The 25,316-nt window shown below is 30.3% G+C and overlaps 1 protein-coding gene across 6 annotated transcripts in view; it reads left to right on the forward strand.

The window, feature by feature from the left end:
• The first annotated feature begins 648 nt into the window (after nucleotides 1-648).
• The window catches only part of LOC119616118 (protein apterous), a 50,971-nt gene continuing 26,303 nt past the window's right edge, over nucleotides 649-25,316 (forward strand). For 2 of the 6 annotated variants that reach the window (XM_037972325.1, XM_037972327.1), the window contains exons 1-5: nucleotides 649-1,722; nucleotides 9,209-9,480; nucleotides 11,978-12,210; nucleotides 12,309-12,540; nucleotides 13,905-14,044. In XM_037972325.1, coding sequence (XP_037828253.1) covers nucleotides 9,442-9,480; nucleotides 11,978-12,210; nucleotides 12,309-12,540; nucleotides 13,905-14,044 — 644 coding nt within the window. In that variant the 5' untranslated portion in view covers nucleotides 649-1,722; nucleotides 9,209-9,441. The remainder of the gene's footprint in view (nucleotides 1,723-9,208; nucleotides 9,481-11,977; nucleotides 12,211-12,308; nucleotides 12,541-13,904; nucleotides 14,045-25,316) is intronic. The other 4 variants (XM_037972328.1, XM_037972329.1, XM_037972326.1 and 1 more) reach the window with 3 other exon arrangements.

The raw sequence follows: 25,316 nt of genomic DNA on the forward strand, positions 1-25,316 counted from the left end.
GGTAGAAAACATTCAGGATAAAGGCCAGCAACTTCAGAGATGACTTTGTAAAAGATCTTTGCTTTGGATTTTTTGCTACAAAGCTAGAAGAAAACTGAATGAAAATGTAGGAAAAAAACAAGTGTAAAAAACCTGTTTTTAAGCTTAACCAAACGTCAACGCAACGCTAACGCTAAAGTGCTTTAAGCCAAGTACACAAAACATTACAGCCATGGCTAACAATAGAACACTATACACACACACACTCACAAACACTCTGCTAAGTTACAATCTCGGTGAAAAAAAGCCATAAATTAAATGGTAGCTAAAACCACGCCCAGCTATTTAACATTGTGGTTGTTTTTGTTTTCAAAGAAAGAAAAATAAACAAAATATTAAACCGTTATTTTGCCAAAGAGAAAAAGAAACAACAAGAGTATTAGAAAAGCAAACAATAACTCTATTGCACTCTTGTATTAAAACACAGAGAGTAATTATTGATAAGTAGCTAGAAAACCGCATAAGAACGAAAGAGATGTCTAGAGTTTGTGTGCTCTAAGTTGGAGAGAAAGAGAAATGTTAAATGAAAACAACCATTAGCTCTCAACACTTGCAACATGAGCGCAGCAACTTAACTGTCAAGCAATTTCATTCACCATCAAACTTGCCTAAAGGTGAGTCGAGTCGGTTTATTGTTGTTTTCATTAGTTTTCTTTAGCGCGCGCATGTCTCAACAACAAACAATTTTTGTTTGTTTTACGTTCGATACGTCAGAAAAAAAATTTGTTTTTCTTTTTGAATTCTCTGCCAATTCGATATTTCGTTATTAATGTCGTGTTAGTTGCTGTTGTTGTAGTTGTCGTCGTCACGTTACATTGTTGTTATTTAAAACAATTTTTTTTTTTTTGTTTCTCGCCCGTCATCATCATCATGAACATCTCTCACAGTAAACGCGTTTAAGAGGTGTTGTGTTCCAAACAACAGAAAAAGTATCATCAAACAAAAAGTGAAATAAAAATCGTCTGAAAAGAAAAAAACTTTATCACACGCATTGTATATTGACCGACAACCGACAGCGTGTTGGTTGGTAGTCTGCATATTGTACGTTACTGTAACGCGTCAGACGTGTTAAAATCGCTTAGCGGAACATTGGATTAGATATCACACAGACTTAACCGCGGGCAGTTTACTCACCGAGTCACCACTTACTCGCTATTCAATCAAACGTTGTTTATTTGTCTGTCAGACTCTGTTCTTTGGCAACGTTTTATTGTTGTCGTTTTTTTTCTCCAATCACTACGTTTACGCCCGTCTTTAAAACATCACGTCGTTGTCGTTCTAACGTCTTTATAATTAATAGCAAAACAATTTTATTGTTTTTAAATTACAAAAAAAATATTTAAAATTTAAAAAAATGTCTAACTAAAAAAAAATCTTAAAAAACGGTTAAATGTTTAAAGTTTAAAGAAAAAACCCAAAAAATTAAAAACAACGGTTTATTAAACCGTTAAATTCAAAAAAAGTGTTAAACAAAGTGTTTCCTTAAACAAAAAACCACAAAATCTCTTAAAAAAATAAACCTAAAAAGTGTTTAAGTTAAAAAAAAAAAATAATAAAAACAACAACACAGGATTAATTTCATAACCCAGGATTACCTTAAACAAAACAAAGGGCAAATACCCAAGCCTTAAAAATAAACGGATACGGATATTAATAATTTCCCCTTAAAGTTTTGCTTAAAAGGTAAAAAAGCATTTCTGCTAAAAGAAACCAATTCCAACATTAGAGACCATTAAATAAATTCTAAAAATTAAAAAAAACAACAACAACAATTCCGTAAACTTTTTTTTTGTACAATTTGTTTAAAACAACATTAACCTTAAACCAAGGTCCAATAGAATTTAAATTAACTTTGGAAAAGTATAGACCTTTTGATAAGAGGTTATCAGTGAAATATACGCTTCTATTAGAACTAAGTGTTAAGCGCAATAGAAAAATTATTAGGTTATTTAAAAGATTTTTAAAAGGAAATACATATTTCAAACAATCGCTAGACCTATAATATTGCTTTACCATGGCTTATCAGTGATGTCGAGTAGTACGAAGAAAGTAGTTATTTGCCAAGATGAGTTAATCCACAGCACCGCCGTCTTTGTTAGTTAATAGAGGCAAATTTTGACAATCGTTATCTATCGAAAACCCCATTTCAAAAAGAGATCTTGATCGCCCTGCATTTAGTCAGTTAATGGACTTGATTCACTCAATTCACTATTTTAAATAGATAACTTCATTGCTGAGACTTAGGTTATATGGAGGTTTTTCTTCTAATTCAAAAAGGACTTGGGATATATAGAGACTGAACTTTCATAATAGAATGATTTGAAATCCAATTTCATTCCAATTCCTATTCCAATTCCATTTTCTTTCATTTACTTTACAACCCAATATTCTTGACATTTCAAGAATATTGGTTTCCAAACATGACTATAACCCGTCGCAAATTTACCCAACAAAAACTTTTAGATATTCGGATTTTGAATCATTATTTTTAATCGGTTATAGTATTGAAGGAACTTGGGATATACAGAGATTGAACGTCCAAAATAGACATTCTTTTTCCACAATTTTTAAGCTTTAAATGTTATTAAACCCTTGACATTTCAAGAATATTGATTAAGCCGTTGCCTTTGATAGTGCAGATTTCCCCAACAAAACACTTTCAGATATAGGCATTATAACACTAAAGGGTCTTAGGATAGAAATTGAATCTCTCTGATGATTTAAGCATGATTAGAGCGCAATCTTCTAACGTCAATGTTAAATTACACAGGTCGAGAATATTTGAAAAAAGTCGAAACCCTGAGACCAAGTTAAACTTTTCTAAAGGATTAAGCCGCACTGAATCTGACCTCAGATTTTCTCCATTACATCTGTGTTCTGAGATGTAGTGAAGTTTGAGAAAACGCCATTTTTGAAACTTTTAGAAGCTTTGGTCTTTGGTGGTTAGATGATAATTCGAGATAATAGTTTTTCAACAATATTTGAGCATAAATTTCCCCATTAGATCGCCACCACCTTTCTTTCAAATCTTTTAGAAATTGTTGTCAAACTTTTCGCATTTCGGATATTAGCTTTCAAATTATTATGAATTTGCACTGAATTGGCAATATCTGTAAATATGCAGCTCTCATCAAACCCTTTGCTTTTAGAATCCAATAGATCTGTCTAAATCTTGAACATTTCATAATATGCTTTTCCAAACATGCGCCTTAACCCGTCGCTTTTGATAATCGAACAAAAACTCTGTGACGTTGGCCTTTATGTCACTGAAGGCTCTTAAGATCTCCTTATATTCTAAGTGTATAAGATTATAAATTTCCTAAATTGGTGGTAACCACCCTTCTTCAGTTTCAAATCGTTGCGAAACTTTAAATATTTCCGATTTTTGTTTTTTAAATATTTTGAAATTGCTCTAATTGGATTCGCCAGTTGTATGAATGCAAAACTGTTAACAAACCTCTTGCTATTATGGAACCAATTGATATTTTGTGTAGAGAAAGCAGTTTTCTATTGACTTACCGATTAATCTGTTTGTATCAATGAGTTCTCTTCAATTTTCACGGTTCCAATATCAGCAGGTTGTTAGTTAGTTAGTTTGAAAGAAGTTTATATGTTACATCAGATCGGTATCGTTGTTCCCAAAGTCTCTGGTGGGAATCGAATCTATGTCCTCCATACTAACAGACTAAAACACTACCAACTAATCTACGCGGGGACTTCTAACATCAGTAACTCAATAACTAATTCAAAAGAGCTCCACAACCCTTTTTTAGAGGGACTATCGAATTTGCTTAAAATGGATTCGCAAATTGTGCAAATGTAAAACTGTCATGAAACCTCTTGCTATTAGGATCCAATAGATGATTTGTATTGAAAAAGCAGTTTTCTGTTAACCGATTAATCTGATTGTATCAATCAGTTGCCATTAATTTTCACGTTTCCAATATCAGCAGATTGATAGTTGGTTAGTTTAAAAGAAGTTTATATATTACATTATATCGGGCCTGATGTGCCCAGAGTCTCTGGTAAGAATCGAACCTACGACCTCCATATCAGCAGACTAGAACACTACTAACTAATCTACGCAGGGACTTCTAACATCAGTAACTCAATAACTAATTCAAAAGAGCTGCATCGTTGCAAAACTTTAAACATTTCCAATTTTTGTTTTCGAACATTTTAAATTTGCTCAAATTGAATTATTAGGATCTAATAGATGTTTTGTATATATAAATACATATATATGTATATACCGATTAATCTAACCCACGCGGCCACCTCTAACATCAGTACCTCAATAACTAACTCAAAAGAGCTCCACAACCATCTTTTAGAAGGACCATGAAGAACTCGGAGATACAAAAACTTGGAGATACAAATTGTTCGATTTCCTACAAACTCAAAAGAACCCGAATTTTCCAAAGTTTAAGAAATATTAGAGTAATCTCTTAACTTGGATGTTTCATTCATGATAGCAAATCGCTCGTGAGATGTAGTAGAATGACCAAATGACCTCTGCTAAAGTAGTGACACAACCACAATTTTTACATGCATGTCTTGCCCTAGAGCAATGGACCAGCATTCTTTTGTATCTAACTCTTTTATTGACTTCTCGACCTAAGTCATTCTAGGTATGTTTTGCAGAACTCAGCTCATATCTATGGTGCTCCTGCAGGTGTAAGCGCCAGCTATAGGTCGTCGACTATCTTGTATATTTCCCCTCAATACTTGTCGTGCTTTTTTAACAAGATATTCAAAGTGCTGACTTTAGTTTGGTTCGAGTTCATAGGTCTAGTTTGCTTATACGACAGACCTTTTTGAAAATTTTCTCAAAACGTCTTTCTTTCCATTCCTTTCAAAACGTTTATTAGGATTTAGTAAGATTATGTAAAGTACTTGATAATAATTTCAATTCAAAAATCTTACTTTCAAAACAAACTTAACTTAATAGGGTTTGCATACTGCATACCTCACGCCCACAATTCTAACTTAAAATTTATGACTCCGTTGTAACTTAAAAAAAAACCTAAATTTTATTTTTTTATTTTATAACATGTAACATGAATGAAGACGTTTTTCCTGTGACTACCTGACATCACATCAAAACAATTAAATTGTTTTGAACTAAGAAAATTAAACGTTTTAGATCATCTTTATTAACTAGAAAGGAGAATAGTTAATAGTAGTATTTAAGTAGTATTAGCAGAAATTGTTGTTGACTTTTGAAGTAGTAGTAGTTGTAGTTTAGTGGTATTAACTATTATCTCTAACATTATATCTGTAAAATTTTATTTATTTTTTATTATCGCTTTACATTTAAAAAAAACTGCCCGCTTTAAACTGTTACTCATTCATACATACAGACACAATTGGTTTGTTAGCGTTAACACTCTAGGAAGTTTGATTAAGGGCAAGTGTGATAAGTAGTTTTCGAAGCTAACATACAGTAAGGCAAACGAAGGTACGCAGTGTGCCTCCAGTAGGTACGTAGTTAGTGTTCTAGTCTGTTAAGCTGGAGGTCGTGGGTTCGTTAGGATAGAAATTGGATCTCTCTGATGATTCGAGCATGATTAGAAGACAATTTTCCTTCGTCAATGTTAAATTATAAAGACCGATCAAATTAGAAAAAATTCGATACCCTGAGACCAAGTTATACTTATCTAAAGGATTGAGCCGCACTTAATCTGTCCTCAGATTTTTTTTCCTTACAGCTGGGATTTGATATATCGTGTTGTGAAGTTTGGAAAACACAATTTTTGACCCTTTTTGAGATCTTGGGTTCGATTCCCACCAGAGACACTGATTAAAAAAGCGCATATATACCTTTTTCGAAAGGATGATGTAACATACATCCTTTTTAGACATTGTAGAGAAAAAATCATCGGTTTTTTTTTAATTTTTATTATATTTCCAATATGTGCAGATTTCAAATAGTTCTAGAAAGCATATCTGATAGAATGATCTAAGATTTGGACGACCAAGATATCTAGGGCTTTCATAAAATTAACTTTAACAAACATACCGACGGACTTCCCTAAATCGACTTATTCCCGTCGTTCCAGTGTAGAACATAGGGCCATATGGTTTCGGTAATTATTTACCTTTAAGGTTGGTAGCTAGCCCAATCAGCTACCAACATTTCTCGAAAGTAGAATCGCAGGCGACAGGCGAATCGACTACAAACTTTAAAGATAAACAATTACCGAAAAAATATGGCCCCGTGTTCCACGTTAAAACGACGGGAATAAGTCGACTAAGTCTAGCGTGGAACGTGGAGTCATATGGGTTCGGAAATTGTTTAGGCTGGTAGCTGATTGGGCTGTCGCTTACGATTCTACTTTCGGGAAAGACGATTATAGCCTCTAAGCAGACATATACCAAGAGGAATTTAATCTGTACAGTTATTTAAGTTATATCGCTAATTCTCTATAGACAGGGGCTTATAAGCGATACAGGTAGCTCCAAGTTGAGTCTCCCATATCACTACTCCTACATCTAAACAATAGGGTCTATAACGTTAGATTAAAATTATAGAAATTACAAAGGGAAAGTCAAACTTTATCCTTTTTACCAAAGTGAAGTGTATAAAAATTGGTATCGGCAAAGAGTTCTTTAGCTTTCGTTTACACTTACAAAAGCGGAGAAAGTAATATCAATCGGCTTTTCACCTTAAAGCGATGCAAAGTTTTAATAATAATCAATAACTAATACATTGACGATTAGTTTTGCTCTAATTTAAAGCGTTCTCTTTTTTGCCACGGTTGATTTACATTGACGATTAGTTTTACTCTCATTTAAAGCGTTATCTCTTTTTTCAAGTTTGTTTTAAATATAACACAGCAGTTCTAAAAGGAGTACATTTTTCCGTAAAAGACATCTGATTGATTCAAATATTTCATTCATCATGAGTGTTCTTTTTGTAACGCAGAGCAAAGTCGCAGTCACCAATTTAAACTGCAGAAATTATGTATTTAGGTTAAACCGCCAATACTCTGCGTTAGGTTAGGTTGCCATTTGGGTGGGATCATATACTTAAACAAATCAATACAATAAGGTTTATAACGTCACAAGATCTTCGATTATAGGTCTTACAAATGGAAAGACACAATTTTCACTCCCCTTACGAAGATGAAGGGTGTAAATAGTGAGTATCGACAAAAAGCTCTTTGGCATTCTCTTCCACATATGTATGTATGAAAACACCATTCAAAGAGTTCCCTCTCCTTCGATACGTGTCTTTAAACCAGCGAAAGACAGAGAGTAAAAATTAGATCTCTGACTGATCGTTCATACGTACGTGTGCACGAAAGAGTACAAGAGAGCTTATTGTCTTTCCCTGCTTTAAACAATTAGTACCAAACAGTGTCCCGAGCCAGGAAAATAAATCGTATTTTCACACAGACATTATACGAACTGTCAAAAATAAACAATAACTTATATTTACTAGTTTTACTCTCACTTAAAATGTGCTCTCTTTGACCGCGATTGATTTAAAACAGCGAAAGGCAGAGAGCAAAAAAAATAGTTCTCTGATTGGTTTTGTTTGTTCTTTATACATGTCTGAGCATACGTACGCATGAAATAATGAATACAAGAGAGCTCATTTGAGAGCTCACTGCGTTTCGTTGATTTAAAATACAATAATTTTAACTAATGTCTATCTGGTTAAACTTTATAACGCAGAGGAAGAGCAGTCGCCACTATTGTATCTTTAGGTAATTAAGAACGAATACAGTCGTCACTTTATTGTTCCCAAGTGATCTAGCGAGGGCACATTTAAAACTTGGTCTTTATGTATTGTTCTTGAAAATGAATAGTCCATTTGGATTAGAAAATTTTTAGTCTAAGGGTACTTAAGTGTCCACAAGTAATCTAGGGAAGTGATACAACATCAGAGTTAGGCAAATAGTTCTCTTATTAACTTTCTTTCTCTTTTGCTTTCACACGCACTAGTCCGAGAGATCATTTATCACTCTCGGCTCATCACCACTTTAAACCAGCGAAAGGCAGAGAGTAAAAAAATAGTTCTCTGATTGGTTTTGTTTGTTCTTTATACATGTCTGAGCATACGTACGCATGAAAGAATGAGTACAAGAGAGCTCATTTGAGAGCTCAATGCGTTTCGCTGCTTTAAACCTATTGAAAATCTATAATTTACAATTGCCATTAATTAAATCATCTGAAGTGTGGTATTCCATAAACAGTTGTAGTATACAACAACATACATATTGTGATCGTAAAAAAATGTGTCTTTTCTAAGTTCAAAAGATTTCTTATCAGTATTTTGCATCTTTTTATTGCATGTTCTAACGAGGAGGGTCAAAAACAATGTTTTCAACTTTTTTATTTCTTTTAAATTTGTTCATTTGCAGCTACTTTTCATAAGTTATTTTGGCTGCTTCTTTATTTTAGTATATTTCGGTTTTTTTGCTTCTACTTTGGTATAGCGTCTCTAAATTAATGTCATAAATTAAGTTAAAAATTGTCAACATTTTGGACACTTTACATGTACAACAAACAACAACTACATTAAGTCTCGTTTCCTTAAATAAATGTGGGGACGAAGAGCTCTCAAGTTAAGATCGTCGTTGTCGTCTAACAATATAAAACCAAACCCAGCTAAAGAAAATTAAAACTCAAAACTCCAAAATAAAAACTTTAGCTTTGTTTTAAGAGCTAAAGGTGGTTTTGGTTGGTGGCTGGTTGTTTATTTTGAGCTCCTCTTAGTTTAAATTACTTTTTTTCTTAAACTTTTGTTTACAGATCCATACTTTTAGATCAGAAGACTGTGAATTGGTTTTTGGTTTATGGTTTTTTCTTCTTGTGCATAATATTGGGAAGGTCGTTGTGGTATCAGTTTGTTATTATTATTTTTTTGTTTAAAAAAAATATTAGTGTGTGAATTTATTGAATACCTGCTGGCGCTGAAAATAAAATAAATCTTAAAAAAAGAAAAAATTAAAAAAAAACAAATATTTATGTGTGGGTCCCACATATTTTGTGACAAAAAAAGTTAATGTGTGAATTATCCACAAGATTTTCAAGCTTCCGGTGTCCAACTTAAAAAAAGCCAACTTTGAAAGAACTAAATAAATAATACAAAAAGAACGAAAAATTTAACAAAATCTAATTCCTTTCCTAAAAAATTCTTTCTTATTTCTCTATTTAGTGCAAAACTTTCTTTTTAAAAAAAGTGTTTTTAAAATTGGTTTTTCTTTAACCATTGAGCTTTAATTTACCAATAATAAAGTTAAGCCGTTGGTCGTGTGTCACAAATTTGTAATTTGAATTTACGAACAAAAAAATTTCCACAATACGTCAGCATAAAATACAACATCCTGCCGCCGCACTGCCAAATAAGCATCGTTGGAACCAAACCTCGTGATATCTCAAAAGACGCACATGGGCGTCTGCACCGAAGAGCGCCCTGTGATGCATTGGGTAAGTTTAATAGAATTTTTGATAATAATATATAATTTTTTTTATTAAAAAGAAACCAATTTTTGGAAAAAGAAATGGATTTTTAGTAAAAAAGTGAAGTTTTAGTGTCAAATTAAATGTTCGTGAAAAATTGAATTTTTGTAAAAAAAATATTTTTAGAGAAAAATTTTATTTTTAGAGAAATATTTTAGAACTGAACTAGAAGTGAACTAGAACTGAACTAGAACTGAACTAGAACTGAACTAGAACTGAACTAGAACTGAACTAGAACTGAACTAGAACTGAACTAGAACTGAACTAGAACTGAACTAGAACTGAACTAGAACTGAACTAGAACTGAACTAGAACTGAACTAGAACTGAACTAGAACTGAACTAGAACTGAACTAGAACTGAACTAGAACTGAACTAGAACTGAACTAGAACTGAACTAGAACTGAACTAGAACTGAACTAGAACTGAACTAGAACTGAACTAGAACTGAACTAGAACTGAACTAGAACTGAACTAGAACTGAACTAGAACTGAACTAGAACTGAACTAGAACTGAACTAGAACTGAACTAGAACTGAACTAGAACTGAACTAGAACTGAACTAGAACTGAACTAGAACTGAACTAGAACTGAACTAGAACTGAACTAGAACTGAACTAGAACTGAACTAGAACTGAACTAGAACTGAACTAGAACTGAACTAGAACTGAACTAGAACTGAACTAGAACTGAACTAGAACTGAACTAGAACTGAACTAGAACTGAACTAGAACTGAACTAGAACTGAACTAGAACTGAACTAGAACTGAACTAGAACTGAACTAGAACTGAACTAGAACTGAACTACGAACTAGAACTGAACTAGAACTGAACTAGAACTGAACTAGAACTGAACTAGAACTGAACTAGAACTGAACTAGAACTGAACTAGAACTGAACTAGAACTGAACTAGAACTGAACTAGAACTGAACTAGAACTGAACTAGAACTGAACTAGAACTGAACTAGAACTGAACTAGAACTGAACCAGAACTGAACTGTACTAGAACTCAACTAGAATTAAACTAGAACTGAACTAGAACTGAACTCGAACTGAACTCGAACTGAACTAGAACTGAACTAGAACTGAACTCGAATTGAACTAGAACTGAACTACAATTGAACTAGAGCTGAACTAGAATTGAACTAAAACTGAACTCAATGGCAAATAAATAAAAATAGGTACATATTTCTTATACCAAATTTCGACATAAAAAAATCGTCAACAAAATTTAATTATTTCCTTACTGTACAGCATCTAAGAAGCACTTTAATCATAGATGCTGACATCTAGAATGCTTAAAAACAACAACTGAAATATTTCCTTTCTATGTACATATATTTTGTTTTTAAATAAGGTCATTTCTAACAGGTCTTTGCACTCGTTTATGATTATTTGTTTAATACTAAAATAAATGATACTGCAGCAATATTTTTTTAATTCTCCTAGGTTTTAAAAAAAAAATTTGATGAGTTTTACAAAAATGACAACAAAATAAACAACAAATTAAATTGACATTTCAAAACAAAATATTATCAGTTTTTTTTGTTTGTTTTTTTGAAAGATTTCCGAATGCCTGAATCAGAAAGTCAAAGAATAAAAAGACATACATGACTGACGAACAGTTGATAACATTTGTAACCCTAGAACAACTAAACAAGAAAAAAAATGACAAACTGACAGTCTAACGGACACAATATTTTTATCAATATTGAAATGCTTATAGAATGACGAAAATGTTGATGATGAATGCATCACTGCAACATTACACAAGAGAATTCTAAACAAATTTTTAAAAAATAATCTAAAAAAATGTCTTCATGTGATTTTCCTTTAAACAGAAACTAACAAGTTTTTGAAAAAAAAAAATCTCAAATCAAACATGTATTTTTATTAAATTTTAATAAACAAGAAGAAAAGTTTTTTTTGTTGTAAAAAGAAAATTTTAATTAGACAGTTGTATTTGTACGTTGACATCTACACGAATGAAAATTGTAGGGATTTATATATAAAAAAAGAAAGAATTATTTTTAAATGAATAAAAAAACGAACAGCAGACAGAAATCCCCAAATAATAAAGTAAAAAGATAACATTTTTTATATAAAAGTCTGTCTATGTAATCTCAAGAATATACAAATGTTTTCAATTCAAAAAAATATTCAAACTCGTACACATAATTTCATATCCATATCCTTTGATTTTGAAATTAAAAAAAATTTAAAACAGAAGTTTGACTGTTGAAAAGTGTCAACTACAAACACATGTCAAATTTACTTTTTTCCACTAATTAACCTTAAAAAAAGAAAAGGAAATGCTTATTTTTTCACAAATTTAAATTCTGTGAAAAAAGTTTATTTAAAAATTTCAAATTAAATTTAAGTTTATTATTATTTAAACATCAAACTTTATATTTAATCTTTTTATAATTTTCTCTCTCTCTCTCTTTGTACCAAAAAAAAACAGCAGCAGAGCGCAAGATTTCTTGGGCCAGGTGCAAGGGAGAAAAGTCCAACACCACCTGTAGCACATCAAGGGAGCGCACATTGTGGCAGTGCTGCAGGTGCAAATAGCAGTAGTAATAGTAATCATAGTAATCAATTTTTATTTCGATCCTGCTCAACGTGTCCCGATATCTGTGAACACAGTACAAAACCATTTAGTGCAGCGGCGGCAGCATATAGTGTGGCATTTAGAAGGTAAATAACTATAAAAGCTCATTCCTTTCTCTATAATACTTATTATTTACTTAACTACTACTTTGAAATTGTGATTTTGATGCAACATCCCATTAAAGTTCTTGCAATTTTAGTTATGAAACAGCGGAACAGGCAACATTCGATGAATCTTCCATAAAATATGCCATTAATCGTAATCAAACCGAATGTCCGGATGGTGATAATGATGAAACAAATTCGGGTATATCATTTAAAACGGAACCATATGGACCGCCCAGTAGTCCAGAATCTGCGACTGAAACAAAACCAAATTGTAGTCCACCCTGTGCGGGTTGTGGGCGTTTAATACAGGTGAGTTGGGGATTATTAAGGGGGTTCATAAAGAGGTGGTAAAGTTTGTTAAATCAACTTACAACTGAACTGGAACTGAACTAAAACTGAACCAGAACAAACATAGAACTAGAACTAGAACAGAACTAGAACAGAACTAGAACAGAACTAGAACAGAACTAGAACAGAACTAGAACAGAACTAGAACAGAACTAGAACAGAACTAGAACAGAACTAGAACAGAACTAGAACAGAACTAGAACAGAACTAGAACAGAACTAGAACAGAACTAGAACAGAACTAGAACAGAACTAGAACAGAACTAGAACAGAACTAGAACAGAACTAGAACAGAACAGAACTAGAACAGAACTAGAACAGAACTAGAACAGAACTAGAACAGAACTAGAACAGAACTAGAACAGAACTAGAACAGAACTAGAACAGAACTAGAACAGAACTAGAACAGAACTAGAACAGAAATGGAACAGAAATAGAACAGCACTAGAACTGAACTAGAAAAGAACTAGAACAGAACTAGAACAGAACTAGAACAGAACTAGAACAGAACTAGAACAGAACTGGAACAGAACTAGAACAGAACTAGAACAGAACTAGAACAGAACTAGAACAGAACTAGAACAGAACTAGAACAGAACTAGAACAGAACTGGAACAGAACTAGAACAGAACTAGAAAAGAACTAGAATAGAACTAGAACAGAACTAGAACTAGAACAGAACTAGAACAGAACTAGAACAGAACTAGAACAGAACTAGAACAGAACTAGAACAGAACTAGAACAGAACTAGAACAGAACTAGAACAGAACTAGAACAGCACTAGAACAGAACTGGAACAGAACTAGAAAAGAACTAAAACAAAACTAGAACGGAACTAGAGCAGAACTAAAACAGAACTAGAACAGAACTAGAACAGAACTAGAACAGAACTAGAACAGAACTAGAACAGAACTAGAACAGAACTAGAACAGAACTAGAACAGAACTAGAACAGAACTAGAACAGAACTAGAAAAGAACTAAAACAAAACTAGAACGGAACTAGAACAGAACTAGAACAAAACTATAACAGAACTTGCCAAAATTTGAAAGCTCTCTCTTTCTGACCAGCACAGCGTTAAATCTCTCTGATTCGTTTATGGGCGATAAAAACCAAGACAGATCATGAGAGATATTTATGATTGTTGGTCTTGCATGGGTGTTTGTGTTAAAATATTTTTAATGTTTGTGCCCTGAATACCCTTAACGTTTAAACAACATTTCTTAGAATTCTTACCTAAATATTACAACAATAACGGTTTAATGTTGCACTATTATTTGTTTTAATTTTTTGTAATTTTTCGTTTTTTTTTCTGTTTTTTTTGTAGGATCGTTTCTACCTCTCTGCTGTGGATAAACGGTGGCACGCTAGCTGTCTTCAATGTTATGCATGTCGACAACCCCTCGACCGGGAATCATCATGTTATTCGCGCGACGGTAATATTTACTGCAAAAGCGATTATTATAGGTGAGCTTAACTTGTAATTTTTTTATAATAACAAAAACAATACCAACAATACATAAAAAATAGTACATATAACAATCTAAGCATTTTGTGCACATTTAAAACATGTAAGGCAATAAGAGTGTTTCTAAGAAACACCTTCTAACAACCTCCCTGAATTGGAGAAGAAAACTACAATAAAAAAATAAAATCTGCCATGCAAAAAAGACGTCTTTAAAAATCGTCCCAAACAATCAGGCAATGCAATGAAATGACGATGACGTTTAAGTTTTATTTCGGGCTCACTTGTCTTGTTTTTCATGAACGTGTTTTTTTGTAAGTTTCTTCTTTATGTCTGTTTAAGAATTATACCAACTCTGGTATGATTGTATGAAACGGATCTGGTTTAATGTTGGAAAAAAAACCTCTTGGAAATGCAAAAACTTTAAGCTTTTATTATGCAGTTTTTGTGTTGTTGTGTTGTTTTACTGGTAGGTGCTTCCATTACATTACACAGCCATGTGTGTACTCACTCGTCATTGTAGCTTGGAATACTTTCGGTTCTGGCAAGAGGAAAAAACTTTAAATAAAAAAATAAAAACAAAAGAACAACAACTGATGAATCGCTGATAAACCTTAAGGCTACATGCTAAGACAGTGACTATAAAATGATTTCTAAACACGCAAATGAAATATTTATGCAGTTACTAGAAGTTTTACGAGTAGTCGTAGTAGTAGTAGTAGTATGTACTAGTTGCTGTAGCAGTAGTAAAAATAGTCAGCAGTAGTTTAAGCTTACACTCCGCTTCTGTCCGTCCATCCGTCTGTCTGTCAGTCTGCTGCTCTAACTGACTGCCTGCCTTTTTGACTGTCTTTGTAGTCGGCGGTTTTGTTTTTATATTCTTTTTCAATAACGTTGGAGTTTTTTTGGCGGCAAATTAAGCAGACCGTAACATACGTCTGAAAACAAAACCTACTAAAACAAACCGCTGAAGAAGCTCTAGCTTAACTAAGCAGAAGGAAGAATCATGTGCTAAAGTTAAGAATATCAAAAAAAGAATTAATGCTGAGAATTTCGTAGCTATAAAACCTGGTCAAAATATACAACAATTTTAGCCATAAAACTCTACAGGAGAGTAAGACTATAATAATATGAAAATAAAATAAATGTTTTTTTAAACACTAACTCTGGGTGATGCAAGTGTCTGTGGCTGTTAAAAGCTAAACAGTGAAGGGGATTTGAATGGGGGAGTTCAATTCTAGTTCAGTTCAGTTCTAGTTCAGTTTAGTTCTGGTTCTAGTTCAGTTTAGTTCTGGTTCTAGTTCAGTTCTAGTTCAGTTCTTGTTCAGTTCTTGTTCAGTTTTTGTTCAGTTCTAGTTCAGTTCTAGTTCAGTTCTAGTTCAGTTCTAGTTCAGTTCTAGTTCAGTTCTAGTTCAGTTCTAGTTCAGTTCTAGTTCAGTTCTAGTTCAGTTCTAGTTCAGTTCTAGTTCAGTTCTAGTTCAGTTCTAGTTCAGTTCTAGTTCAGTTCTAGTTCAGTTCTAGTTCAGTTCTAGTTCAGTTCTAGTTCAGTTCTAGTTCAGTTCTTGTTCAGTTCTTGTTCAGTTCTTGTTCAGTTCTAGTTCAGTTCTAGTTCAGTTCTAGTTCAGTTCTAGTTCAGTTCTAGTTCAGTTCTAGTTCAGTTCTAGTTCAGTTCTAGTTCAGTTCTAGTTCAGTTCTAGTTCAGTTCTAGTTCAGTTCTAGTTCAATTCTAGTTCAGTTCTAGTTCAGTTCTAGTTCAGTTCTAGTTCAGTTCTAGTTCAGTTCTAGTTCAGTTCTAGTTCAGTTCTAGTCAGTTCTAGTTCAGTTCTAGTTCAGTTCTAGTTCAGTTCTAGTTCAGTTCTAGTTCAGTTCTAGTTCAGTTCTAGTTCAGTTCTAGTTCAGTTCTAGTTCAGTTCTAGTTCAGTTCTAGTTCAGTTCTAGTTCAGTTCTAGTTCAGTTCTAGTTCAGTTCTAGTTCAGTTCTAGTTCAGTTCTAGTTCAGTTCTAGTTCTGTTCTAGTTCTGTTCTAGTTCTGTTCAAGTTCTGTTCAAGTTCTGTTCTAGTTATCTTCTAGTTCAGTTCCAGTTCTGTTCTAGTTTTGTCCTAGTTCTGTTTTGTTCTAGTTCTGTTCTAGTTCTGTTCTAGTTCAGTTCTAGTTCTGGTTCTGTTCTAGTTCAGTTTTAATTTTGTTCTAGTTCGATTCTAGTTCATTAAAGAAAAATCTGAAATTTAGTACTTTAAATCCTAAAAAGTACTTTTTTATTTCAAAGTTAGTACCATTTCAAATTTCCTTGCCTGCTGCTGATAAAAAGTGCCCAACTGTCTAACTTCATCTCCACCAACAACAAAACTCTCAATTACAACAAAAACAACACACAAAAAAGAAGGGAACTTCTGCAGCTACAGAAGAACTACTAGACTGAAACATTAGTTGACATTAACAGCACTTGCAGTTGGATTTCAGTTTTTTTTTGTTTTATCTGTGGCAGTGGCTGGCTTCTTTTACTGCTAACACTGCCGCTATTGTGGCAGCAACATTTATGCCAAAAGACGTATTGTATACAGTACGCTATAACGCTCTGGTGGCAATTGCTAGTTCACATATGTACGTACTAGTGTATCCGTTGCAATGTTGCAACTCTGCAACATGACATGCAAAGGCTGTAGTGTTTTTTTTTTCATTTACAACAAATAAATCAAAACACTTCTAAATAATATTCTTGGTGCGCTTTTTCCAAACAGTAATTAAAACAAATTTTTCAATTGAATTTCCTTGTATGTAGTTTTTTTTCTGTTGTTCACATTTATTTCACTTTAAATTCTATTTCAGCGACTTTGACTGGAAAATTTGTAGGGAGGGAAACCATACGTTCTACGTACAATTTTACATTTTCATGTGTAGTTTATTATTGTTGTGTTTTTAGTGTTAGATTTTTTTTCATGTTATGTATGACAAATAAGGCACCGCTTTGTAAAGGGTTAAACATTTAATGTATGCGATAATTTGTTTATAGTTTTTCATCGGTGATATGGAGAAAATAAACGAAACAAAACGACAATGTTCATGTTTACAATATGTGTGTGTGTTGGGTTGTTGTTATTTTTTAATTTCAATTTGATTTAGATACTATTTAGTTATTTAGATAATAATAACAAATAATAATTAACATAAAGTTTTAAATGATTTTAAGAATGTTTAGAATTTTACACTTAGAAAAAGGGATAAATTTTTAAATGCTGGTTAGATGGTAAAGGGTTAAATAATTTTTACAATAATTAAAAATAATGGCAGGCATTTCTTGATTTATGTATGTGGAGAAATAAAGGAGTTAAGCTTTCTGCATTTTCCATACATTTTCTAACCACTTTTGGTTTATACTCTTGGTAATGCTGGGACAAAGTCACTAAATGATGCAAAAAAGATACATCTCATAAAGTTTCTATAGTACATAAAAACCTTGAAAAAGCTTTTTTCAAGAAAAGTATTTTTCAAAAGCTTTAAATCAGTTTTGTTATAAAAGCTTAAAAAGCTTAAAAATTAACGTTTTTCCATAAATGGCCTAATAAAGCTTTATCCATAAAAACTTCAAAAAGTTTTTTTGTAATAAGAAACTTTTTCGTAATAGCTTTATCATTAAAGTTTGTATAGTACATAGAACATAGAAAGGCTTTTTTAAAAGCTTTTAATCAACTTTTTTTCTAAAGCTTTTCATTACCTTTTTCTAAAGCTTTTAATCAGATTTTTTCATAAAAGCTTAAAAACCAAACTTCTTCTATAATATTAAAACTTTTACCATAAATACTTCGCTTTTTTCATTAGGAACTTTTATTCTCAATGGTTCTTTCAATAAAAAACTTTCTTCATAAAAAGCTTAAAAAATATAAAAAGATTCCAAAAAGCTTTATCTACAAAAGAAGCTTTTATTAAATAAACATTTGGCTTTAAAAAAGCCTTTTCCATAAACTGCATTATAAAGCTTTTTTAATAAAGCTTCGAAAAGCATTTTTGTGAAAATGCTCGTAATACTTTTTTAAGAAAAAAAATGTCTCCATAAAAAGCTTAAAAAAATTCTATGAAATTTTTCAAAATTGATTTCTATAAAAAGATTCTAAAAAGCTTTTCTTAATGTTTTCTTATATCAAGAAAATGTTTGTGCATTAAATAGGCTGTTTTTCATAAAAGCTCAAAAAATGAAATTCTTCCATAAAAGCTAAAAAGTTTTTTTCACAAATAGTTAAAGCTTTCTTCAAAAAAGCACTTTTGGTAAAAAGCTTAAATAGATTCTTCCATAATCTTAAAAAAGCTTTTTTTCATAAAAAACTTTTAACACAAAAAGCTTCGTAACAGGGTTTTCAATAGAAAACTTTAAGCTTTCAGAAGATTCAAAAAAGCTTTTTTATTACAATATTGCAAAAAGCTTTTTTATTTTAAAAAGTTTTTCTTTTAGATTAAGAAAATCTTTTTTGCTTTTAAAAAAGCTTTTTTATAAAAGCTTAAAAAATCTACTTTTTCCATAAAAGCTCTTTGGAGCAAATCCCCCAAATGAAATCCTATAAATCTAAAACATTTGATTTTGGCATCTTCATTATAGCTGATGGCTTCCAACTAAAACTTTATTGCTGTTACTGCCTCAGATCAGTTGTTAAGTCTAAAGCTGTTGCTGTAGAAGTAGTTGTTGTCATTGTATAGTTTATTAAATGTTAAATGTTCCCGTTCGTTGGTGATTTATAGCTAAAACGTCAGATATGACAATCTCTTATTTTTATGTAGTATGACTACATAAATATTATTTTTCATATCAACATTATATTTTTTTTGTTTCTTTTATAAAACACAAGAGGGTACCAGAACTTCATCATTATGATTATCATTGTCATCATCATCACTTATTTAGAACTAAGATCGCAAGAAACAACCACTACTAATACAAACACTCACTCCCTTTTCGCTCATGTAGTACAGACAGACAGACAATCTATTCTGGCTGTAAGTCTAGCGTAACTGTATGTATTTATGTACAACTAGAAATTTAGTGATAACGGTAAACTTTTATTTTCATTAGACGCCAATAAATATAAAGATCATAATGTAGATGGCGATCATGATCATGTTGAGAAGAAATATTAGCCTTTAGTGGTTTAAAATAGTTGAACTAAATAAATGCCAGACTTCTAAATACATACATAGTTGTTGTTGTTGTTGCTGATTTTATAGACACAAATTATTTGTTAGATTTGTTGGAGAAATCAAAATTGTAGACACAACAATGAGTTGATGATCTATGTGATCACAAATCTAATAAAACATTATTCATTTGACATTTTCTGTTGTTGTCTTTTTTTATTTAGTGATTCTTATAATTTTATTAAAATATTTATGACGACTGGTACATGTGTTTTTACTGTTGTTTTTTGTTTCTGTAATTTCTTTAGTATCAAATTTAGTTGTTCATATTTTGTTTTTGCTTTTGTTGCCTAAAATATTAAAATTGAAAAAAATATATGTTTATTTGTTGTTTTATTATTTATGGAGCCTTAACAAATTTCTGAAAATGTTGTTCGTCAGTGATGTGACTCTGGCGGTTTTTATAATTTATTAGATTGCATTTTATTATACCCTCCCACTTACTAGCTGGATTTCATGTTCCAACATCGTTTTGGAACATTTATACATATTTTTTCATTATTTATGTTTTTATTTTGTGTTTGTAGTGTTTTGTTGTTGTTGTAGTTTTAAACAGATGTATTTATGTTTGATACAATCAATAAGAATGAAATATTTAATATGTTTGCTTTGTGAAATTTATTATGATAAATAAAGCGTTAATATTTTTGGGGAATAAATAAATTCATAATTCAAATTTGATTGCACAAAGCTTTAGAAATATTTTAAAGAAATGAGCCAAACAAAACCTTTAGATATATTTTTTTATTTGTGTTTTTTTTTTAAACTGAGGAGAAATTTATGATAAACTTTTTAAGCGAACTGGTTTAAAAATTTAGGAAAATATTATTTTAAGAAAAAAGCTTTTTATAAAAAAGGCATATTTAAATTTTTATGAAAAAAAGCTTTTTATAAAAAAGCTCTTTTTATGAAAAAGCATTTTATAAAAAAGCTCTTTTTATGAAAATGTTTTGTATAAAAAAGATTTTAAAAAGGCTCCTTCTATAAAAAGCTGTTAAAAAATCTCCTTTTATGAAAAAGCTCTTTTTATGAAAATGCTTTTTATAAAAAAGCTTTTTATGAAAAAGTTTTATATAAAAAAGCTTTTAAAAAAAATCCTATAAAAATCTTAAAAAAAAGCTCTTTTTATAAAAAAGTTTATTTTTTAAGAAAAAAAGTTTTTTTAAGAAGAGGCTTTTTATAAGAAAGTATGAAGAAGTTTTTTTTTAAATCTTTTTATAATATTTTTATAAAAAAACTAAATTTAAAGGCTTTTTAAGTATTTTATAAGAAAAGCTCTTTTATGCTTTTTAAGAGAAATGCTTTTTTGAACTTATTATGAAAAAAGTTTTTTTAAGATTTTATGAAAAAAACTGTTTCAAGTTTTTAGGAAAAAAATCTGTTTCAAATTTTTAGGAAAAGAAACTCTTATTATGAAAAAAGCTCTTTTAAGTTTGTTATGGAAATGGCTTTGTAAGAATTATTCTTCTTTTAAGCTTTTTAAAGCTATTTATGATAATCCTTTAATGATAAAATCTTCATTGAAGCATTTTGTGAAAAAAGCTCTTTTTAGCGTTTAGTTAAAAAAACGTCTTCTAACATTTTTAGTGAAAAAAAACATTTCATGATAAAAGCTTCTTTAAATATTTTTATTAAAAAAGCTTTTTAAATTTTTTGGTTAAAAAAGATTCTTTTAAACTTTCTGTTAAAAAGCTTTTCGTGAAGAAAGCTTATTCAAAGCTTTTTATGAAAAAAACTTATTTAAAGCTTTTTATGAAAAAAGCTTTTTTTGTTAAAAAAGTATCTTTTAAAACTATTTTTAAAAAGTTTTTCGCGAAAAAAAGCTTTTAAAAAGCTTCTTTAAAGCTTTTTAAAGCATTCTGTTTTAAAAGCTTCTCTAAAACATTCTTTTTAAAAAGCTCCATTAAAGCTTTTGCTTTAAAAAGTTTCTTAAAAGCTTTTTGTGAAAAGCTTGTAAGGTTTTTTTAAACAAAGTTTTGTTGTGTATGTTATAAAAAGCTTTGTCCATCACTTACATATGCATATCCGAACCAATATCTACCAGATTTTTACATCAACTAATTTGATCTTTGACCTTTAATATAACATTTAACAAATGGTGGCCTTTAGCTCTTTATCTAAGACTTTAGGAAAGAAGTCCTATATGGTTTCTTATTTATACAAAGTTCCCCAGGGATATATTTACTAAGTTTAAGATAACATCAAAGTTGTAATTGTTTTTAAATCTTCTTATAAATGCAACTTCCACGTTTATCATCAGCTCAGCAAATCTGATTGCCACAAAATTTAACTTCAATTACAAAAGTCATCGAGTCATCCCTTAAACAGCAACTTCCCAAAAAATGACATGTATTTATTTTTGAGATTTCTTTCGAATTACAAAACCAAAAAAAAAAACTATTACAATCTATAAATTATATTGTCTTTTTTTTGGGAGAAAAACGAACACATGGTTCTCGTACAGGGGAAAACTGTTTTCTTTGGCTGCTTTATTTTCGGACAAAACTCATAGGCACTTTTTAACCGAATGCCATACAAATACGTAGTCACACATGGCACTACGTCCAATATAAATGGAGTAGCTGTTTGTGTGTGATCTTTCTTGTGTATATGGACGACTGATATTGTAGTCGTATTTCTTTGTTTAACGTAGTCATAGTAATCTGAACATGTGAATTAAAATGTTGGTTTCCTACTATCTCTCTGTTGGTGTTGTTGTTGCTGTTGTTGTTCTGCTTTCATAAAGTCATTCATGCTTGGATTGAGCGGCAATAAATGTCACAAGATTCATTTGAGAGGAAGTTACAAGTGACGTGCATGACCTGTCGAATTTATGAGTTTTTATTTTTTTGGTAGCGCTAAAAATTATGACTTCTGAAATTTCAGGGCTGTATAGAAATGTGTATGTAGTAGTTTACATAGATATGTACATATGTATGTATGAAATACATATATATTTTATTACTATTTTTTTATTTTGTTGGTTTTATTTTACAATTTCATTAAAACTTTTTTAGAAGTTTCAAACATGTGTAACAAATTGAACTACAAATTTCTTTAATATTTTATTATTTTCTCTAAATAAATAAATTTATTTATTAGAAGTTTGTTAAATTAGTAAATTTATAAATAAACAATAGAAATTTGTAATGGAAAACTTAAATTTTATAGAGTTTTTAAAAATGTCAAAGAAATTTTTGTTTGTAACAATCAAAATTTGGTTGAGTTGTTGTTGCCTCAACAACTAAGGGTCCCCTATAATAAAAACTTTACAGACTATTCTTAATAGTCGTAATTTCTATAAAGTTTACCTTAAAATTATAGGCTAGAATCTTAAGAAAACGTATTAACTACCTGCCTAATATCATGAATCTGCTAAAAATAATTTGCAATTAAAATTTCTGCAAAAAAATGAATTTCCTTACATCTCTCACCGTCGCGTCGCCACGATTGAGACATTAATAATTTACCGCTTAATACCGGAGGCTAATCCACTGCTTATTGGTGAATTTCTTCACTTTTGTACGCTTTAAACAACCATCAAGCGTCTTATATGAGGTAATGCTTCCGTATAGAAATTTATGCAAAAGTTTTTCATCTTTTCATTTAAGTTTTTTACGATTTTTGCTACACAGACAACAGCAAAGTCATAAATAGAAAAGAACAGACAAGAAAAGTAGTAAAAGAATAAAGTTTTTTTTTTATTCTTAAATTACTTGACCAAGCTTATGATGTAAAATTTTAAAGCCCATTACAAATCGTGTTTGAAATTTATTAAGGGTATAATAACTTAAGCAAGAAAGAAATGAAGGGTTTGTAACTATATTTATAGCCTTGACTGTAAAGATTTTATGACTTTTTATAATTTGCGTTGTTTTTTAGAGGAGTGTTACTAGCTTGTTGAAAGTTTCCTTTTGATTTTATAGAGAAGAAAAAATGGATAAGAGTTGTATAGAATCAAAGAAAAATTTTGATCCTTGTACCAGGTACTATAATTTCTTTCAAAAGAAAAAGCCTTTTAAAGAAAAAGCTTTTTAGTTAAAAAGCTTTTTCCAGAAAAAGCTTTTTAGTGAAAAAGCTTTTTAAAGAAAAAGCTGTTTAGTGAAAAGGCTTTTAAAAACAAAGCTTTTTAGTGAAAAAGCATTTTAAACAAAAAGCTTTTTAAAGATAAAGCTTTTTAAAGATAACGCTTTTTAGGGAAAAAGCTTTTTAGTGAAAAAAGCTTTTTGGTGAAAAAGGCTTTTTCTTTCCAAAAAGTAAAAAAACGTTCCCTCAAAAATTTATGAGAAAGCTTTTTCCTTTTAAAAAAAAGTATTTTTTGTTAAAAAAGCATTTTCGCTTAAAGAGAAATTGTTTTGGAAAAGTTTTGTAGGAAATATCTTTTTAGAGAAAATTATTTTTAAGAAAAAGTAAAAAAGCTTTTTAGTGAAAAAATTGTTAATAAAAAAAGTTTTTTAGTGAAAAAAATAAAATAGCTTTTTAGTTAAAAAGCTTTTAAGTAAAAAAGTTTAATAATGAAAAGCCTCTTAGCTAAAAATTTTTTTATATAAAAAGCTTTTAAGTAAAATATATTTATAGTGAAAAAGCTTTTTTGTAGAAGCTTAGTGGAAAAGCTTCTCTTTTGACTCAATTGTTTTGGTGAAAATGTTTCTTTTTTACAAAAAAAAAAAACTCCTATAAATGCTTTTTTATTTGAAAAATAAAAATAAAATAATTTTTTTTTATCCTAAGAAACAAGTATTTGGAATTTATTTTGTCAAAAAAAGGTTTTTTAGTGATAATTCGTAAAAATTTTACATAAAATAGTCCATAGACTAGATTATAAAGAATAGACTAGTTTGTGGATTAGACAATAGACTAGTACATAGATTCAAGCTAGAAAAAGCTTTCTTCCATGGACAACACTTTTAATGCAGCTTTTTTTTGGCACAAAGTCCTTTTGATGATAAAGTATTTTTTCGATTTTGTAGAAAAAGCTGTTTAAAAAAAATATTCAAAGAAAAAAGGGTGTCACTTAAAAGCTTTTTTATTAAAAAAGCTTTTTAATAAGAGCTTTTTCACTAAAAATCTTTTTAAATAAAAAAGCTTCTAAGTAACATCCTTTTTTCTTTGTATTATTTGTAGAAAAAATTGTTTATTGAAAAAGTTTTTTAGTGAAAAAGCTCTTTATTAAAAAGCTTTTTTAATAAAAACAGCTTTTATGTAACACCCTTTTTTTCTTAGAATCAATTTTTTTTGGTGATAAATGTTTTTTTTTTATTTTTAATGAAAAGCTTATTAGAAAATATCCTAACAGTTGAAAAGCTTTTTATGAAAAAGTTTTTTAGTCATAAAGCTTTTAGTAAAATCCTTTTTTCTTTGACACAATTTAGATGAAAAAGCTTTTTTTTTTTGTTTGTTGAAAAATTTTGTTGAGCTTTTATTCTCAGAAACACGTTTTTGAAACTTTCTTCAGCTTTCTTTTGTGAAAAGCTTTTTTACAAAATATAAATAAATAAATTAGTTCATAGTCTAGCCAACAACTAGTTTTTAAGGAATACACTAGCTTGTGGATTAGATCCTACGCTAGTAGATAGATGAGTTATGTCCGAAAGCTTTTGGTCGAGGAACTACTATTTTATTGGGAATTAAGCTGCATATTCTTAAGCTCTCATTGAATACGAATACAGTACTTCATAAACTGTTGAAATCCCAGTAACTATTTTTATGGGCGCCAGTCTAATGTATTCTTTTATTATAATATAATACAGCTTCCTTTTTTTTTTTAAATAATTTTATTAAAAATATTTTATGTTAAACACAACATAAACACTTAAAACCTGAAGATTCAGTTCAAATGTCATAAATATTTCTGTTGATGCATGCAATTTTGAATTATTCGCCTAATCTCATGTTTAAAATCTTAAGCCTCTATTCTTCTTGATCAATATAAGACAAGTATGTATTTGTTGTTGTTGAAAAACAACAGCGATAATAACAAAATTGTCCCCTGTTTATTTATTTTGTGAATTATTTTTTCATCTTTTGTAAAAAAATTACAATATTTTTGTTGTTGTTGTTATTGTTTACAAACTTTGCATGTTTTATCACAAA

Source organism: Lucilia sericata, unplaced genomic scaffold (assembly GCF_015586225.1).
Source record: "Lucilia sericata isolate MDLA Ls3-8-SP2 unplaced genomic scaffold, ASM1558622v1 Contig000058F_arrow, whole genome shotgun sequence".
Taxonomy (NCBI): domain Eukaryota; kingdom Metazoa; phylum Arthropoda; class Insecta; order Diptera; family Calliphoridae; genus Lucilia; species Lucilia sericata.